The sequence below is a fragment of the Rhea pennata genome, chromosome 10 (assembly GCF_028389875.1).
Source record: "Rhea pennata isolate bPtePen1 chromosome 10, bPtePen1.pri, whole genome shotgun sequence".
Taxonomy (NCBI): Eukaryota; Metazoa; Chordata; class Aves; order Rheiformes; family Rheidae; genus Rhea; species Rhea pennata.
The window spans coordinates 10754055-10774957 of record NC_084672.1 but is presented as its reverse complement, the minus strand read 5'-3'; the positions used below and the strand labels follow the sequence as shown (position 1 = coordinate 10774957).

The window sequence follows — 20903 nt, the reverse complement described above, 5'->3', positions numbered from 1 at the left end:
CTTACCTCTTGTTATGTAACGTTTGTATTTCTGTTTCAGCAGTTGCTAGAAACCATTGTAGAGATACTTAAGTAAGAATTTGAGGGTAGAACAATTTCAGAAAACTTTCTGGATTACTATATTTGAGTTTCCTGTCAGTTCTTTTTTTCAGTCCTGTTCTTAGTAATTAGTTTCAGAGGGCTGCTGCCTATTGTAAAAATTGCGCATTCTGATTGTGTGCCGCAAGGTGGAGTCCTTGTCTTTATCGTGAGTATGCAATTAAAAAACCGCACTCTATAATTTAGTACGCATCTTTAATTTTAAATGGTTTTGCAGTATTAAACTGTAGCATTTTTAAGTCAAGGTCAAGCTTTTATTTGGATTTAAAGTTCTTTGGGGAGTTTGTAGTCTAACACAAACCTCTTTTAATGCAGCAGAGGAAAGGAGTAAGTAAAATGGACTGTTCTGTTTTAATTATTTGCCATAAATAGTGTATGAAATGGTGCAAAGGAAACTGCAAACCAAATCTTCAGATCCTGACATGTAGGAATATGTTTTAGTCTGAAAGAGATCCTTTTCATACAGGATATGAGGGAGGACCTTTTCTGTGAAAACCTCACCTGGCCTTTGTACCTTTGATGGTCAACACATTTACACGTACGTTGCCTGAACTCCTCCATTTCCCAGTTGTACCCACAATTGCAGTTCTGCAGTAGTACACACTGTTTGGTATCTTTGTCACACCACTGCACAGAAATCCATCACTTTTGCTGGCTGGAGCTCCTCCAGCTTCCCATGCTACTTGGCAGCGCTGTATGTTCTAAATTGTTGTGTAGTAGGGCTCTAATGCTGAAAATCTCTTCTCTTAGCTGCACCCACTTGCCTCTGCCTGAGGTCTCCATGCCTTACAATGTCTCCCTGATTTCCCACATATGCACATCACCTGTGCAATATAGCCCTTTCCTCTTACCCAGTACTCTTACTAACGTTTTTCCTTCTTCAGTTTAAGAACTGTCTCACCTTCTGGTGTCTTTAGTTGGAGAGCAAACAGACAGCATATGGCAGGGAGCAGTGTGATTGCTAGTGCATTTAGAAGGTGTAGGAATGTGTGCAACTTTAAGAAAAGAGTACCTGAGGAATTGAAACTTGTTGATGAATTACACCTGGCAGGGTTGGGAACCAGCTCTGTCAAATCGAGATGCAATGGAAGTCCTGAGCTAGAGGGGGAGTGGGAGAGGATATCGTGGCTGTGAGCTGAGCACATTTAAGTTCTGACTGGTTCTGCTCCACAGATAGATCTATCCTATCTATACTTTAATTTTTTAATGTAAAGCAAAAGTAGTTATGTTAATACTGTAGTACTTTGATCTTTGTGCATACTGCTGATATCTAGCTTGTGCTTCTGCCTAGCTTCCCTCTTTCAATTTACTGTCATATGATCTAAAGAGATTGAGTCTAGGTATCTGCATCAGAACTTTGGATATGAGGTGAAAAAAATCCTGTATAGGAGAGAGAGCTGGATTCCCACTTTGAGCAATAGCAATTCAAAAAAAAAAAAATATCACCAAACAAAGGGCAGAATAGACAGAAACACTGCCAGTAATGCTGGCTTATCTTTCCTGTTTTCTGTCTTAACTGTGTGTAGGGAAAATAGTTTTGAGAGTAAATGGCTGCAGAAGTGATACAGTCCTTGCAGTGACTGAGTGATAGCTGCAGTCAGATGTAGTAATTTTAAGAAAAATTTATCCAAATGTTAAGATACAAAAAGTGAAGCATTCCTGTTTATTTTTTTTTGGCTGAATATATGCTGCTGGGTCTTGTAACTTTATTCTTCTGACTGTCATCTTGTTCTTCAAGATCTGTTTTTTCTGAGGCGATACCAATACTCCAAATTGGTTTAAGGGGAATTTAGTGGATATTTTTGAGGAGGGAATGTTATTACCTCTGCCAGTTAATATTCAAAATAACTTTTTTTATTGTGGGCAGTGTATATTAGTATTGCTGGAGACAAACATCAGAAAAATCGTGATTTTTGTACTGTTTGTACTCAACAAAACATGTTGAGGCAGTCTGCAGAACATTCAGTCTCCTGATTTCCATCACCTTAAACAATATTTGTTTATCTGCAGTCTTTACCTTTTCTGGCTTCAACTTTTAATTGAAATTCTATGGGAAAAAATAAGTGGGAATACACTGTTATTATACAGAGTATTTGGGATGCAACTGTTTGAAACTTTCTTCAGCTCTAGAGGATACGAATATATATGTATTTTTTAGCTAATGTCAGTGGATTGGGGCTAACTGCTATTTTTGTCCTGTATGAAAACAATTAGACAATTTGCGCCTTGCTTTACTTTTGAATACTATGAGGCCCGTGGAGGGAATAACCAAATTAAAAACAACATTAACAAAAAAGCGTTTTGGTTTTGAGAAGTTCACAGGTGGCCTAACTGTATTAGTATTTTAGATGCTCTGTCAGGGAATACTGAGCTTTAAGTATTTTTTTTTTTTTTTTAAGAAAATGATACAGTGGAGTTCTTTGTTACAATATGTAAAATTGTAAGTTCGAAATTAGGAGTTTTTTCTTTAGCTCAAGCTACGTGGTCGTTGTGAGTAAATGATTGCTTGTTAAGATCTTACAAGTTGCAGAGCTAAGTTCTGAGATAACTGTGGTCATAAACACCCTGTGGTCACCTCAGTAAATAGAGAAAACAAGCATGTCTTTTTTAAATGTTAGCTGAATATAGTGCTTTTTGATAAAAGTAAGACTTCAGATAGTTACTTTTTTCATGATTTTTTCCCTCTGATAATTTGTCTGCAGATGCAAATACGCCAGAAAATTGTTTATTTCTCCAGCTCAAAAATTTAGCAGAAAAGACCTCAATTTAGACTGTTTGACAATTAATTTAAATACAGAAAGCTGAAGAACAGAATTTGGCTGAAACGATGCTTAGGACTTTTTTTCTTTTCTCTCCTAGATAATGCCATGTGTTCATTTTTATTTTTATTTTTTCCAAAGCATTTGGTAACTAAGTGACATTTCTGCATAGCGGACTATATGGTAAATGATTAATGATGTGTGTGCAGGGTAAGCAGAATTGGAATGATAAAGGTTGGAATGATGCAGCTTTATTTATTTATTTGTATCTGTTATGTACCTGCCACCTGAAATATTTGTTAGGTGATCTGAACTTTGCATTTAGGATTTGTATGAGGCTGAAATCCAAGTATTAATTATCATGTAGTTTCAAATGAGAAGAAAAAGGCCAGGATATGACCTATTCTTATTTTTATGATTGGTTTGTTGGTATACTGGGGAGGATTTGTAGGCTTTCTGTTTATTCTTTGTCAAACTGTTGATGTGAGATGAACTTTGAAAAGTGCTGCAATATTTTGTTTGAATATGAAATTAAAACACATTTGTTAAGATTTTTTTCAAGTGTTATTTCCCTTCTGTTGTATATATTGAAACTTTTCTTATTTGTCTTAATTGAATTATCTCTGTGCAAGACTGTGTCACAGCTAGAGACATTCATGCTTCTAACTTCGACATGATATGTTGTTATTCTCTTGTTCAGTGTAAATCAGATTGTCACACAGTACATTATAGTCTAATTTATGTTAAACTGTCCTCCTGTCCCACAAAATATTCCTGCAGCTTAGGCAGGATGACATGACTCCTATTTGCTCGTTTTCTGACCTGTACCTGTTCTTACTCTCCAATTTTTTTCCCCTCTAACATCATCAGAATGCATTAATGTATTTCTTGGAACTTAGTGAAAGATTGTTTGGTTTCAGATACCAGTTGGTTTCTGGTGAGCTGGTGGGCCCTGGTTCAGATAAATCATGTGGTGGGAAAAGGGAACTATCTTTTTAGTTGGTTTCAGGAGATATGTCTGGACTGCAAGCAATATTGTCTGGTGGAATAGGGATCAGTGGAGCATTTGCTTAATTAGGGCAGGCCTTGACTGTTGGATGGTTTTTGTTTTCTTAAGAATATTACGACTTAATATGGCAGAGTAAATTACGCCATTAGGCAGTGCTGGCCTGATCCAGTGCTGAGATGACTACACATGCTTTTCTCAAAATCTTCAAGTGTTGAAAGAATGCCATAAATCCATATGAAGCAGCTGCTGACACAGGAATCATGGAGGTTCTCTCCTCTTTGAAATTTTGGGTAACTTCTGGAAAAAAAATTCTTTCTGGACTCAGTTAAGAACATCTTCTGTCTTGCTGACCTGGACATGTGTTTTAGGTATGCAGAAACTTTAGAATTCTAGGTTTGGAAGGACAGATTATCTCATACTCTTCTGTAAATAGTATTGTTCTGATTGTGAACATGTATACTTTTGTTTCTATGTGTATGAGGAGAAGACACGAGGAAATAAAATCTTTCACAACTACTCACCAAACACTTTCAGCAAGGAAACAATAGAAGCTTTAGAATTCCCTTTTTAGGTTGTGAGGATCCTACTTTTTTAACTCTTAGCCAACACAATTGGTTTTTCAATTCGGCATTACATTTTTATATTATTTTCTGGCTTTGACTCATTGTAGCAATGCTTCAAACAAGAATTGGCCTAAGTAGTTAGTTTAAAAAATAGTTACTGTCATCTGAGAGGTTGAGCTCAAGCGTGGTTCAAAAGAGTATGTGATATTACACATTTAACTGTGGTCTGTGACTAGAATGGTAAAAGCTAATGTCACTGCTTTTGTAAAATAAACTTGAGAGTCATGGCTTAATATTTGGAAGGTTTATTTTATGATTTTTGGGGGGTTCTTTACTGTGGGGGTAGTATAAAAGTGTTTCAGATAAACAGGTTCAGCTTCAAGCTGTCTTGAAACAAAAAACAAATACTGCTGACATTATAGAACTGTTACTACTGAATATTTTTGCAGGTGTAAAATAGTCTGAGCTCAAGTGATGGCAGTTGGGAAAAATAGGATTAAAATAAGGATTTGAGGTTTGTGTTTGATCACTGTATAAGGTGTCACTTGTTTAGTCTGATAAACATATCTAAATAGCTTAACACTTTTATCAAGAGGCATTTTGTTTTCTTCCAGGATTGAGCATTTTGCCAAACTGTATAGCCAGAAGATTGGAATCAAGCCTGCAGTACTTCAGAAGACTTTATGGGGAGATTATTACCTAAATACAAAAGCAAAGAAGATAATGAAAGGTGATCAGGTAATTTTGTAAAATGGATGTTAAAGGTTTTCTGTAATGTCAAAATATTACTTTTTAATTCTTTTCCTCATAATGTAGTTTGAAAATTGGACTCATTACCTTTTTCAGTTAATGTTAGTAGAGTTATTAAGCCACTAGGATAGCCTTGCATCAGCCCTTAGAGACGAGACCATTCAAAAATTCTTGAAGCCACATGGAAAAAGCCTCCTCTAACTTACGATTCGATCAGTTGATGTTAAGCATCCTGTCTCTTTGCACAAAATCAGGGACATTCCAGCTTTCAGGGTTAAGAATACAGTGAAACATGCAACACAAATGGAAAACTAGCAATGTAGGAACCACAGTAGCAAGTGGGTCTCCATTCCTTTATTTGAGGAGTCTTTCAACATTGACGGATTTAGGGTTTAGTTGTAGGTTTAGCTGATCAATTTAGGATTTGGAACATCATTGCCATGAGGAGAGCCTAAATTCTGCATGGAGACCTTGGCTGGAAAAGCACACTTTTCTTGCATGAAAACACATTTCTACCATGAAAAGTCAGAGATGAGAAGGATTTTTCCTGTATGATTTAATGATAGTTTTACTTCCTTATATTTTCAGAGTTTATTAAGATTAATAGTTATAAAACGGGTGATAACTAGGCTCAGGGTAGGTATGTATGTAGGTATTGACCAAGTAGATCTTCTTCTGAAATTGAAACCAGTGCTTTTCACTCTGCAGGTAAATTTCATGTTTGTTTTGTCTTACAGCTTTCTTATTAGACTATGACTGAATTAAAGATTGTATATAGAAAAAGATAACTAACTGGCTTGCTTTTGAATAAAGATTTTACAAATTCCTCATAAAAATGATTAGTTTAAACTGTAGACCTAAGTAAAACTGAGGAGTTGCTGGTAATTAGCTGTATAATGTTTGTTTTATATTTTACCAGTCAAAAGGAAAGAAACCTTTGTTTGTGCAGTTGGTCCTGGACAACATATGGAGTTTGTATGAGTCTGTTATGAAAAGGTGAGAACTGTGATGTTTTCATGGAATCCTTTACTGTTTGCTATAATGATTTTTGAAATATTCTGATCACTTCAAAACACAAAACGTAGCTGAGTTGCGTATTGCTGCTGGATGTTTTTTATTTTGTTTTTCCCCCCCTATAGAGACAAAGAAAAAATTGAAAAGATAGTCACCTCTTTGGGACTGAAAATTGGTGAACGAGAGTCACGGCATGCAGACCCTAAAGTTCATCTTAATGCCATTTGTAGCCAGTGGCTACCAATATCTGAGGCAGTCCTCTGTATCCTTAAGGAAGATACTACTTTTTATTCTATTAGCAGTTTTTAGATTTCAGAGCTTACTTATGTATCTCAGTATGTGATTTTGGTATAATTTTTCTTTTTCATGCCTATACTAGTTGAACCTATTTTCTCTGTTGTAATGCCTATATATCTACATATTTACGTATCTACAGTTAGTCTTATGTTTTTACCAGCTTCATGTTCTGCATCCATTTCATTAGCGAAATAATGAAGCCAGAGGTAATTGAAAGATATATTATTGATGTATGATTACTAATTAATTCTATAAATTGCTCCAGTTGTGCTGTTCTTAGTTTCCTAGAAGCACGTAGGGTGGGCCACCCCTTCTTAAATGTCTGTTCTGCCTTTGGACAAATGCGAGGAAGGGAGCTTTAGAGGAAGCTCTTTGCACCCTACGAGACAGAGTTGGGTTTTAGTTAACCTGTTGTTGCTGGTAGTTAGTGCATAACACGGCTGGTTTAAAAAGACAGACATTTAAAACATTTGTCTCCTTTTTATCAGTAAGGAAATACAAATGAAGTCCTCTGTATCCTTAGCAATGTGTTTTAGCCATGGTGTGTAATAAACTTCCCAGTCCTCTTGACATCACTGCTGAGAGGGTGGAAAAGCTGATGTGTGTTGGAGCTAGAACATTTGATTCTTTACCACCAGAAACTCAAGAACTGAAAAACGGTGAGTAGATATTCTCCAATTAACATGACAATCGTAAGGTTGTTTCTGTCTTGCCTTTTGTCTTTGGATTGTAAGGCGCACTGTAACCTCTACTTAGATTTATCATTAGTTTAGTTTAGCTTTGTTGATGACATGCCATAGTATTATATGTCTTGTTTTTATGACCTTATATTTTTCTTCAACCCTATATGGTTTTTAGGCAACTCAAGCTGCAGAGGTTATTTAAAATCCAAGACCCCCGAGACTTGGGGATGTGAGACTAATATTTGTACTTAGTTCTAAATAGCAGAATTTATCATATAATTGAAGAAGAATTTAATGTTTTACCAACCTATATGTACAAGACGTCAGTTTTTAGCGAATAGGGGGTTCAAACTTAGTTTTGATATTTACAAGTATACTGAATAACTAGGTGCAGCTTTTGATAATTTAAAATAAAAAAAATTTTCTGTAGAATTTATTGCTAAGTAATTTGTTTTGTTTTTTGAAGAGGTGCTGTTGGAACACGTTAGCTTAGATTTACATATCTGAAGAAATAATTAGATGACTTAGATATTTCACAGCATTCCAGAATGATGAAAGATTACCAAACAATAGCAAGAGCCAAAAGATTTCTAAAGTAACAAATACATTTAATTCCCCAGAGCATTAAAGGAAGGTGTGAAATCTTAGTATTTTGAGGTCATTTGAAGTTTTGCCTTTGACTTTAATTGAGATCAGGATTTTATGCCCAGTTCTGGCAGAGTTTCCAACTTTAACTCATGGCTTCTCCAGAAGGACTTACTAGTATATTCAGATGTTATTGTATTGAAAATTAGGATCTCTATATACAAAATATAGAAGGTTCGATAATTGCTAAGTTCTGTGCTACAAAACTGTAATAGGGTCTGGGAAGACCTGTATTCCATGATTTAAAATTTAGTATAGGCAATAATAGAAAATCTGGTAAGTTACACATTGCTTTAGACTTAATGAATAATTGAGAGAAACATTTTTCCTGTCCTAATCTTGAGTCCATAGTGGGCTGAACTCTGGATGTAATTCAGAAGTAAAAACACCTCTGTATTAGTGTAGAAGGTCACAGATGAGGTGTCCATTACTAAGCTGGGCAAGAAGCAATCTTAAGAAGATGTTTAATGGTAACCAATTGGCTGATTGCTGTTGTCCTTTGAGTAAAGGATGCTAAACGTACTGTGCTAGATGCAGGAGTGCTCATCATATGCTCATATTCCTTTTTCTAGCTTTGAATTATTTATAAGCGTAAAGTCTGTGTGTTGCCCATGTATGTAGTGTCAGAAAAAATGATGATGACTTGAAAAGGTCAACTTTCAGTGAGCCTGTTTTCCTGAAAGAAAGCTGAGAACTGCTGAATATTTAGTAGAATTGGGAGTCAAAATTGCAACTGATGTTGACGTAATGCTCCCAGGTTCAGGTAGTCTTAAAAAGAATGTCTTCAGATCTTTTCAAATAGATATATGGGGAAAAAATATGATTTTGATTTTCTGAGAAGTTTCTTTCAAATTGAACTTGTTTTATAACCTGTCTGCTGTTTTATTGGAAAGTATCTAATGTCTTATGATATTTCTAGAGGTAGTTCAATAGAAATTTGTATAGCAAGATGATTCCGTGCATGAAAACTAGTAGCAGTTAAAAACGTACTTCTGAAATTTATCTGCCTAATGAGAGCTATCCATAGCACAAGATTTTGAAGAGAGCTCTAAGAAATGTAAAGGGACAGAATTAATCACTGTCAGATTGACAGTCTCTAGGAATTTTTGGGAGTAAGGAAACTGATATTTTCATCCTTTACTGAAAGAAAACATTGTATTCTGCAAACAACACTGAATACTCTATCAATATATGTTAACTAGAAGACACTGACCTCTGTAAACTTGAATTTTCCCATTCTTCATAATGAAAATATAGTGTACTTAACAGTTTAGTGCATGTAATATTGCTTTTCAGTAGTAGATTTGCACTTTGTTTGCCTAAATAGTTTATGATATAGTCTTCTCATACATCAGATAAAAAGGAGAAGAGGATTTATCTGTGATATTATAAGTTTTGAATGATACTGTGTCTGTTTGGCATTTGATAATGTGCATGTCTAATGTTCCTTATTGGATGAAAAAAACAATGTATGAAAATTTCTTAAGTATTGAATGAGGTTTATGTGGATCTTCTGTTCTTCAAGGAAGATAGTCTTGCAGATTAAGTTGTTTGGATTTCATGAGGACACCAGTATTTGGGCATTTGCAAAACTTTAGTCTTTAATTTGAAAGGAGGGAGAACGTGAGGTACCAGATAAATAGTTCAATCTTAATGTTTAGCTGTTCTTTGTTTTTCATTCTCATTTAAACCAGACTATGAACAAAAGTTTAAATATCAAAACAGTACTTTTCATTGGAGTATGTGTAATTTGTCATTTGTTACTGTTCCTATTTTTACACATTTTTGTATGTCTTTTGCGAAACATTCAAAAAATGTAAGCAGAACTGTAAGATGATTAGACTAGGTTATTTTATTCTGTTCCTGTTGATTGGTCTTTAGCATATTATTAATTGAGATCAGAAAGAAACAGTAATTCCTATAAAATTCATGGAAAGTGATAATTTCATCCATACTCTTGGGGGAAAGGTGCACAAGTAACTTTCTTTTGTGTTTGTTCAGCTTTTTTGAAGTGCAGTAGTGAAGGAACAGCCCCAGTTATTGTCTTTGTTTCCAAAATGTTTCCTGTTGATGCAAAGGCGCTACCACACAATAAACAAAGGTAAGAAAATGTAATATTTAGCTTTCCTGAAGGTATCCAGTGTAGATCAGAAACAGTCATGCTGTAAGTTTTATGTCTGAGGAAATCATTCGCTTGTTCTAGAGATACAGTAAAGCCTTTTCAGCAGATAAAGGCTCTCCAAATGAGTTTGTGATTTGTGTAATCGTATTGGCTTTAGAAAATCTAGCATATTTGTTAAGAGTAAAAGATATTTTTAATTATCATAGAATACTACTTTTATCTGAGTATATTGTCCTAATTGACACATTGTATGCTGTTTCAGGATATTTGTTGAAAATATGATTGAGTTGTAATGCTTTTTTAGTTTTACAGTAATTTTGAAAATAAGGTTATGTTCACATGATCATAAGAGATCATAGCAGTGTTTGTATGAAGAAACATTTCCCTTCAAGTGTTACATGATAGCTATGTGTGCATCTAGTCAACAGCAAGTGCAAAGTGGTTTAGTTAAAATAGTCTAAACCCTCACTACCTTTTTGGAGTGAACCAAGAGAATCTGTGCATTCAGTTGAAAGGCATTAATGTACAGTAGAATGTTTTCTTTTAAATGTGCTGGAGGAATTTCTGTTACAGCTTTTACCATTTTAAAGACTATCTTGTTTTCTTCAAGGAGTGGATCCTTCTTGATTTCATTTCCCTGACATAGTTAAGTGGACTAATCTAGCCAAACCTCTCTGTCGTTATATTGAAATGTACTTTTCTGATGAGTTTATAACAATCGGGTTTGTCTTAACCTTTGATCCTTCTAAGCCTCTGAGGCAATTTTTATAATCAACTTCTGTATCAACTGGCAATTTCATGTTTTACAATCACGAATACTGTGGCAGATTGTCACTATGTAGTGAAGCAATATAGAAAATACCAGTCTTTCTAAGAGCTGATGACTGTGACTGTTTAAGTCTTTGTCCAAAAAATAATACTATTTGCTGCAGTGACTACTGTTTTGGTTTTCTCAAACATGCTAGATTTACTTAAATTTTTTCTTATTACACTTATCTTCCAGTCTTTCACTATTGCTTCATATTCTGATTTTAATAGCTTCAAAATATGTGATATGATACTTTCACATATAGAATTGTTTTTAAATCTGGTATTTGTGGTAAAAATGTTTGTCTAACCATGGTGGTGCCATTTTTATGCAACTCCTCATCTGTTTGCAAGTCTACTACTTAAAAAAAAAAAAAAAAAAAAACACAAACCTTATAATCCAGTTTCTGGGTTGGTAAAATAAAATCTAATTGTTTTCAAATTTTTTTGTTAGGTATCTTGAATTATAACTATATTAGTATTGAATCAAGCACGTAGTAATTAATTTCATAATTGTAATTATATAGCTTTTTTTTTATATATATATATATATATATATTTGTATATTTTTTTAAAAATAAACAAACCCTCTGGTTGAATAATTCTTTCAGTAAGAGGCTTTTTCTTCCAGGATGCATTGCGTGTATGGATTGTCCAGACACTAGATGGTGCTGTTTTGCTTTGAGTTCTGTCCCGTATCTGCAGCTTCTGCATCTGGCAGAAGAATTCCTGCTCAGGTGTCAGTGTGGCATAGCTCTGATGGTTTTGCTTTGTCTACTTTCTTTGACATGTACTCTGTTTAACAGAGAAGGTTTTTTTTTTTAGGTTATTCTTCGTTATAAATATACTCTGACTGTCACTTTCTGACTATTCTGTCAGTGATAATGTCCTGTTGGGAGGATTGAGATTTTTAGACCTGATGACGATGTATCGTAGAGACAGAGATGGCTGCCAGTCCTGTTTTGTGACTATGACTTGAGATTTCAAACAAAAGGCAGTTTATGAGCAATTCTGACTTCCCAAGACTAATGAACAATGCTCGTATTTGTTTTCTTTCTTCCTTCTTTGTTATATATACCTCTGCATGCCCTCTCTGCGTCACTGTTAAGTGCTCCTTCCCTGTCTTCTCTGGTGTTTAGCTTACATTTTTCTTTGGGCTTTTACGCTCTTTGGTCATCTCACTTCCGGAGAGGAAATATTTTACATACCTTCTTTACCCCTTCCCCCCCCCCCCCAATCCTTCAAATAGGGTTTAATGCCATGTGTTAAAGTTCTGTTTTTTTAAGAGACCAAAAAAATACACAAAACAGAACAGTATATTGAAGAAGTTATATTATGGTCTGTAGTAGGTATGTGACCAGCTCCATCGTTTTTTGCAAACGATATGTAAGTGTGGATGCTTGTGCTTTGTGACTTGTTAGTCATATTTGCTTTTTATATGAAATAATATGCTGCTTTCAATTTTACTTATTTTCATAATGTAAATACTATTCCATTTGTGCACTCTGATACATGCTGTGTAACAAATCCATAATTCTGGTCATTTCTGGTCTGATTTGAAAAAATCTTAAGTTGTTTATTGGCTTAAGTAACAACTATGAAATTTCTGTGGTGGACTGCAGTTGACTGATAATTCGACTAATGTATACGTCGTCTGAAAACCCAAACAAAATTTAGACAAATGTGTCTGGATTAAAAAAATAAGGCTTTCGGATTTATTACGGGAGAGTAAGGACTACTCTGGAATGCTTCCTGGGAAACTTCGAGTGTATTAGCGATGATTGTAGACCCCATTTATTAGGTAAATTGAAAAGCATAGTGTCTCACTTCATAGTTTGTATGAAAAGTATTTCTTGCTATCTTTAATGTTACTCAATTGGTTGCTAATCAGACAATGTTAAAACAAAATCACATGACTCTCTTTCCCTGAGATAACTGTTTATTATGAGCACCATGTAATTTTACTGATGATGTAGTATTAGCAATTTATTTTTGAAGTGATAGTTGGATTCCATTTTTCAAAAATAGTAATAAAGCAAAATGTATATTTCTTAATGTTTTAATTGCAAGAATCTATAGATGAGCAATATTTGAACAATTCAGGAAAGGAGTTTGTTTTTAAAGAGGAAGGATGTTTTAAAGGGAAAGATATCTCAGTGGAACAAAATACACATATTTTAAAAGCATAGTATTGCTTAGATGTGATTCTTAAATGTATGTTTTCAACTATATTGGCTACTATGTACTATTTACAGTTAGACAGAGAAGTTTGTTCTTAAGAGAATTGAGTTATGGCTGTATTAAGTATGTGACATCCAGTATGTAAACTAGACACTTCACAAGGACACTTTGTGTGCTTGTAAGAATACCTGAACACAGAAAAGAATAAAGAATACCTACGCTATATAGAGTAATAGTGTTTTACAACAGTAGTTTTATATTTAATACTTTACGAAAACTAGTAAATATTATGTCTCAGAATTGTATGCTAATCTTGGAAGAGGCGTCATTTTTGGTGTATTTTTCCTGTTCCTCTTTCCTTTTCCAAGGTAGTGTTGGGTTATACTACCTTTTGTAATATCTTTAGAAGTTGCAAACTGACTTTGCAACTTTTATAGTTGCCTTATTTCTGCTGTCTGCTTGTCATGTGTGTTTAAGTATATGTTAGGAAAAGTGAAAGGCTCTTCAAAGTCCAGCGTGCACAGTATGTGATAAAGAAGGATGGATTTTTAGTTAAGGTAATCTCCTTTGACACTGCTGTTGGCAACTACTCTCTGCTTAGAAAGTGACTGTATTTACAATCTTAGAAAATTTAGTATAGAATCAATTCATTTTCAGTCAGAAATATGTACAGCTGCCCTTCTGTTGTTTAAATAATCAAAATTTGACAACTATTAAAGCACTAGAATAAACGAAGAATAATTTGTGCTGAGGTTACAAGTAGTTGACAGCTTAATCTTACTTTGGAAAAATCTGAAATTTGACTTTTATCTGCTGTTAGCATGACCCTCTGTTTTTACTAGGTTTCCTAAGAAAACAAGAACTGTATGAATATGGTTTCTATCTTCTTGTTTCTTCTCTCTGAATCTTTGAAATTACTTACTAATTCTAACCAGATTTGACAGAGGTACAATTTTTAAGGATATTGAATTCCTATAATTCTGTGAAATAGGTAGAAAGTAGGTAGAATAGACAAGCAAATTGCATCCCCTATTGAGAGAGTACAAGCTCCTGTACTTTATTAGGAATTTAGATATTTACAAAGAAAAACAATAGCAAATATGGCCAGATTGGCTCCTTCTGGAGCTGCATGGTTTGTGTAATAGGGCCATGCCTGAGGCTATTTATTCTTGAGTTCTGCTATGTGCAGAGTTGGATGTTTATTTAGCCTACAGTGTTTTTTAACCTTTTTCTATTAGTATTTTTCATTGAATTGTTCTCTAAAATCAAATGGTCATGTGTAGGTGTATAAATAAAAGCTGAATTTGGCATGTAGGTACAGAGTATAAATATTCCAATTCATTTATTTATGAGTTTCAGAATTCCTTCTGTATCTAATCCAATGTAAAAGAGGAATATTTAATAGTTCTGGTTGCGGTCACTTTCAAGTAGTTTTCAATATCTTCATTTAATGTAAAATATTGAAGAAATGTAAATTGGATAGCAAATGTTTGCAATTAAATCCTCTAGTACTTTTATTTACTTTTAAATTGTGATAAAGAGCCTATTGACCAAGTAACCCAAATATACTAAAGTTATGTATCATGACTGCATTAGGGTATATAAATCCTATAATATTCTTACAGTTTTCCTCAAGATGAGATGGGAGGTATTTCTTTTTCATCAGTTGGCTCAAATCATGATTTTTTTTTTCTTTAGGTATTAACGTGAAATTAGCACTTTCCCACACAATTCTGCATGAAATCATCATGATAGTTGTTTCTTTGTTTTGTGGTACAGCTTGTTTGCCGGTTTTAAAGCAAAAGATTGTAGTGTACTTCATCTGTTTCCTTTCTAATATTTCCTAGAGCTTATACAGGAAAAAACATAAATCCTACAATTTACCTACCGTTTAGCTAGAAAAACTTTACGTTGTCTTCATCAATAGAAAATGCTTATAAAGCTCCAAGCTCTATAACAAATTACTATCTTCTTGTTTGCAAACTAATTTGTACATTTAAAGACAATATGACATTCAGTGGCTTCATTTTGATCTAAGCCCATCATCTTCTGTTTACATTAATAGTTTGCATTAAGCTATAGTTAGTGCATAAGAAAAGAATATGACACTAGTCATCTGAACAGCTGGTCAGGTTTTTAGGTTAACATCTGAGAGTGGCATCCAGTTACGTAGTTAATGGAGCAATATGTGCATTTCAAAAAAGAAACTCTGTTTATATGATTGTTAAGAAATGAATTGTAACTTTATACATTTGAATCCAACTGAAACCTTTGGAACTTATCTGAGAACAATACTTATTTATTAATGGATGAAATCTGCATCTTCTGCTGCTGTTTAGCTTGTGTAATTCTGAGTTTCTGAAAGAACAGTTTACAGTATTCTGGATGTGTTTTGCTTCAAGTGTCAAGTGTTTCTTTTTTATTGCATATTTATTATGCAAGTAAAAGTCAGTACATCAGTCAGTGGTTAGGTCTGGGTGTTTTCCTAGATGATGTGTGAAAGCTTGATGTTGCTACCTTAGCTTCATTATGTATGCCTCAAAATGAATGACCTCTGCTGTGTAATATAGAATGTGAAAAAGTTATTCATTATACTCCTTTGCAGAAGTCCTGTACTATCACTGTGTGAAAATGATATGAATGATGATTTATATAACTTTAAGCTGTTCATAGTAGAAATAAACATGTATACATAAAATGGATTTCCCAGTACTTGTAGTTGCATTAGAAGGGATATGAAATAATAGTACTTGCTATACGTTAGCTTGTATATGGAAATCGTTCTTAAAGGTTGATCTTTAAGGATGTTGCTGTTCAAAACTAGACTGTTAATTCTTGGCTAGGATATGAAATAGAAGTTTTGCAATACAAAGACATTAAACAATTTTAGTCGCAAGAATTCTTGAACTTCGGAAGGAATAGAAAGACCACTGGCCATGTTCTGTGTTGAATGGTAGCAAATGAGCTGCACGTAAGAGCTGTCCTTAGGGATGCTGTCGTCAGAAGTCATTTCGTGCCAGATGCTGAGCAGAACAGCAGGCGGTGACTTAACCAGAGCTTAATCCTGACACGTGGAGTCATGAAGAGTAATCCCGATAAGTTTTCTGGACACTGCTTGGCTTTAAGGAGGCTACCAGAAAATACTTCCTTAGTTCCACAGTCAGAATTAAGCAGATGTCCATGAGCTCATGAGTTTTAAACTGGTAAAAGCAATGTGGATGCAAGTTATTCTTGGCCACTTCAAAAAATTTCCTTGACAGCGTGGGAGACGCTTTACAGGCACTTGTTCATGGTAGTACCAGTCTTCTGGAAGTCAGTTGATTCTGTGACTGTGATGTTTTCTTTTTAAAATGGTCTGGAAGTTAAAAGGTGAAAAAAACATAAAGCACTTTTTTTCTTTAAAAGTCAGAGGCTAATTTGTGTTTAATTGTATACATTTGTTTTTTTACTGTGGCTTTTTAAAAAGTTTTCAAAGAGAGACTTCATTCCAAAACATGGAAAGGTAGAAAAGCTATCAAAACTTCAGAGAACTGAGTGAAACTAGTTAATTGTTACTGAGTTTGAACTGCATGAGCTATCCTGGGAGATGTGGAAATGAGGAAAATGTCAGCAGTAGCTGACCCCAAATCTGGTACATTTCATTAACAATCTACTATATGTTAATAATGTTGTACTCTTTAACACAATGTTTTTTTTTCATGGCTTTTCTTTACCATGCAGTGGGACTGAGATGAGATAATGATAATGTGGTTAATCTATTCAGTCAGCTGTATTTCTTGTGCTAGTGTGTGCAGTGTTAGGACATCTTTTTTTGTCTATCCGTTCCAGATTTTTCACTTACTGCTTTTTGTGTGTGGCTATATGGTCCCTTTCTTCAGCCAGTAGCGTGAGGCTGTAGCTCCTTTCTTATGGTCTGAAAAAGGGAGAGGGAAGAAATACAGTGGGGGAAGTGAAAAGGAGGAAGATAAGGGAGGGCTGGGTTTGCTTCTGGTTGAGTTTGCATTTGTTCCAGATTGATTTCACTTCTCATTGGTTTTGCCAACTAGAGAAATTAAATAAATCAGGGTATACTCAAAAAAGGTTTTTGTTTCAGATTGATGCCTAACATGCGTTAATCTATTGCTGTGTTCTGCTGCAGTGTGTTATAATTCCATATAAGGATTTATTTGGTGATACTATCTTTTTTTTTGTCATATCTAAGGAAACTACTGTGAGTGACTAATTTTACAGGAATGGAAGTTGACAGAAACCAGGATGGAAATCCAGGTTGTACCTACTAGCTAAAAACCCATCCGGATGTGTTCTGTTTCTTATCAAATTGAGAATACGGTTTACTGTGCTTATATATATTGCAACTTACACCTGTGCATTCAGAATTTTAAAGTACTTTTAAGATTTGAGATTAGAACTGTCTGAAAACAGAATATAGTAAAACCTTTTAAAACACTACATAAGGGGAAAAAGGCAAATCACCTTTGTTTTCTTTCTAATCTCGTGATTATTTACATAAATGGAAAGTATTTTTGGACAATAAAGTATGTTGAAAAGCATGCACATGTCCTTTTGTATACACTGTGCCATCGCATAGCGGCTGCATTTATCACACCCCTGGCTGTTGCATCTGTACTTCCGCTATTAATTTGTCTCCTCTGGAAATTATTCAGACATTCCAAACCCTTAAATATCTTTGAGCAAATGCCTTCAGGAAGAAAAAAATCATCATAAAAATGTTTTCTTCTCTACCATTTGCTTTGCATTTTGTATTGTTAAGCCTCACTCTCTTCTGCAATAAAATAAACAAATAAAAAAAAAATCCTCACTGCCCGAAGTTTCGGAGAGAGATCCTTAATTCTGAGGCAATGACTGTTTAAGAGATTGGGACAGGGAGGCAGCAGGGAGAACAAACTTCTTAGTAGTGTTTGTCTCTTGTCTCTCCCTCTCTCTCTTTTGCCTTTCCTCTGGCAGGTAGCATGTCTGTTCCAGGTTCAAAGTTCTGAAGCTGCATACTTTAAAACGTTGACATTTTATCCTGACAGTCTCTTTTAGGTAATTTTTATTATTATTATTTTTTAAAGTTAAGTATAGTCTTTTGATTTTTTTGTTTCTCTCTTCAGCTAAATGGTTGTACTTGAGGTAAGCAAGGTAACTTATTAAGAATGATTACCTCCAGTTCTGAAACGAATTTCAGTAAAATGAAGGATTCTGTTAAGCATTTTTAAATTAAGTCTCTTGCAGAATGTGGTATATGCAAAATGCATTGGTATGATGATATAGAAACTTTATTAACAATGAATTGGTTTCAGCCACATGATCTGTTTATGGTTTTCTGCCTCTTACTAATCCACGTTCTTATCAAAGTTAGTTCTGATTCTGCACACAAAACCTTTGACCTTTAAATGATATGTTACTCCCCTGTTTGGGTATGTGGCGTGGTTGATACGGGGGTATGAATCAACCTACTTTTTAAGTAGAGATTATATTTATATGCCTGGTCTGTAAGCAAAATCACTCTAGTGCTCTAGTTCTTCCTACTACTTTCTTCCTCCTATCATTCATTATAACTACCACTGATCAGCTAATTTTGAGCTGTTTTGTTCAGAAGGAACATAGTTTGCTTTACAAGTGTGGAATCTGAAGTACAAGGAGACAAAGTGACTTGTCCAAGGTTAAAGCTAAAGGCTTTAGCTAAACAAGCTAAAATTACTAACAGGACACCTCTGTGTCTAGTGCTCTGTCTGTCAGATTGCAGTTGATACGGTTGACAGGAAGAACGCTAAACCATTTCAATATCAAAAACAGTTGACACTGGTTCCAACATACAAGCAAAATTCAGGAGTAAGCATGCATGTAGATGGGGCTTTGTGGTGGAACTGTGTTCACTTTCTCTAAATGGAATCAAAATCTAAGGCTTTGTGATTAATTTGTCTAGTTGAGCTGTAAATACATGTTTTGCATGTTTAGTCAAGAATATTCAGATAATGCAAAAATGCATTGGTTGTTACTTTGCAAAGAAATTATTTATGCTTCAGTTTAGAAAGCAATTTATGTTCACTGGCCTTTGCACTTTGTTTTATTCTGCTAATTGTATGTTAAATAAGAAGAGAAAAATTAAGAAGTGTCGTAGTTACAGGTTGAGATCAAACCCTTCTTTTTACTGGCTTGAAGTAGTTCACTTATATTCTTTTCTTCTGAAGTTCTCTTCTATCTCTCTTGCTGAACTAAAGAGGGAGTTGGTTTAGGAAAGTTCTCTTGTGCACTGTCTGTGTGGGAATCCCTCTGAATAAACATTCTGTTTTGTTCACCTTGGCTTGAAGCCTGACTTAACAGATTCCAAAGTATCTAAAAATGCTTGACAGGTGATGCTTATGACTTTGAATAGAGTTGGGATATGAGTTGGGATAATTTTCTTAGGAAAGAGAGGCTTGATATGATTGTGTGAGGGACAAACATTAGCATTCATGATAATTTCCTTAGTCTAAGTTGAATTTCTGTTTTACTTAAGCTACCTAGGAGGAATGCAAAGGCTAAGATCCAATGAGGAGCAAGCTGCAATTTTAACTCTATATTGCCTGTTATTCAATCTTATTTTTCTAGTTTTATCATTTAAAAAAAAAATACAAAAATACTTTTCTAAGTACTTTGTCTTCTTACTGCATATTGGCGATTTGAATTTTCTTCCAAAGGTATTTTGCAGAGTCTTAAGAACAAAACTGTTCATATAAGTATCTGCACACTGATTTTCATACAGAAGGAGGTGCTTTCAGAGGTATTCTTGTCTTTGTTCTTAGGCTTTTATGTTTACTAAGGGATTTTAATTAAGAAAAATAATTCTTTGATTTGTTGGGTTTTGTTTTGGTTTAGTTAGCATTGTGTCTTTAGGGTAGTACTTTCAGAATAATAGAAAACAACTTTATCTGTGAAAACCTGAGGAATAGCGTATGACATTATTTTTTTCTTTAAAATACTAAGCAGTGATAAATGCAATTGACGCAACCATATACCCCACCTTACCATTCCAAAATAGCTTGTGTGTTATCTATGGTTAAATGCGCCAACAGTACTAGCTTTCTAATGTAAGCTTGTGTCTGATGGAAAAAACCAGAACATTTTACAACTGAAAGCATCCCACTCCCATTAAAAAAATACTAAATTATAGGTTCAAGTGTTTCATATGGGAAATAATTAGAAACATCGAAGGGGTTGTAAATAAGAGAAGACCAGTATCTGAAATTAGCCTAGCTGTTTGGTCTCCATCAAAGTACAGCATAACTTCATATTACAAATTTTATTTAGGACCAGATTTAAAATCACAGACAATTTCAGGGAATGCTTTTAGATTTTATATATGTGTAACTCACTTTGCTGTTTAAAATGCCTGAGAGGAGTTGCATGTAGAAGCCATTCTGTTTATATTGCCTTCTGGAAGAATGATTACATGTCATTCTTTAAAACGTTTCTTCTCTTTTTGCTTTAAATCTTATATTAAACCACTTTTTTTGGTTTAATAGTTTGTTTTAAGATAGGGCTCACCAGTGGTGAGGTAGAAATTGCATCAGAATATTAAAATTCTCTTTTTTTTTATTGTCTTGGTCTTTTGTTTGTGTCTTGATCCTTTTGTTTATTTTATGAGGTTATTCATTTTATGGGAAGGCAGCTGTAGCAAGCAAAGTTGTTCCTCTGCATCTGAATGCTTACCTTAAAAACTGCATTAGAATAGAAAAAATACTGCAAGTAATGAGAATATTTGATCCATGTGAATTTGGAAGGGCAGTAAAGTCTTCTGGTAGTTTTTCTAACTAGCTTGGTACGTACATAAGTCTAGCTTACTACATTGTGCATTTAGTCTTACCTGTGATTCTAGTGGTCACACTAAGATTCTGGATGTGACAACAAAGTAGTTTTAAAAACTGGATTGGCTCTTTAATGAGAAACTGAAAATTTGCAGGTCAATGGGAGAAACTGTAGATTTATTTTA

The 20903-nt window shown here is 34.4% G+C and overlaps 1 protein-coding gene across 3 annotated transcripts in view; it reads left to right on the top strand.

Annotated features, from left to right (window-relative positions):
• EFL1 (elongation factor like GTPase 1) overlaps window positions 1–20903 on the top strand; it is a 90156-nt gene that overhangs the window by 5936 nt on the left and 63317 nt on the right. For all 3 annotated transcript variants that reach the window (XM_062583525.1, XM_062583524.1, XM_062583526.1), the window contains 5 exons: window positions 5044–5167; window positions 6099–6175; window positions 6319–6455; window positions 7027–7149; window positions 9820–9919. In XM_062583525.1, the coding sequence (XP_062439509.1) occupies window positions 5044–5167; window positions 6099–6175; window positions 6319–6455; window positions 7027–7149; window positions 9820–9919 (561 nt within the window). The remainder of the gene's footprint in view (window positions 1–5043; window positions 5168–6098; window positions 6176–6318; window positions 6456–7026; window positions 7150–9819; window positions 9920–20903) is intronic.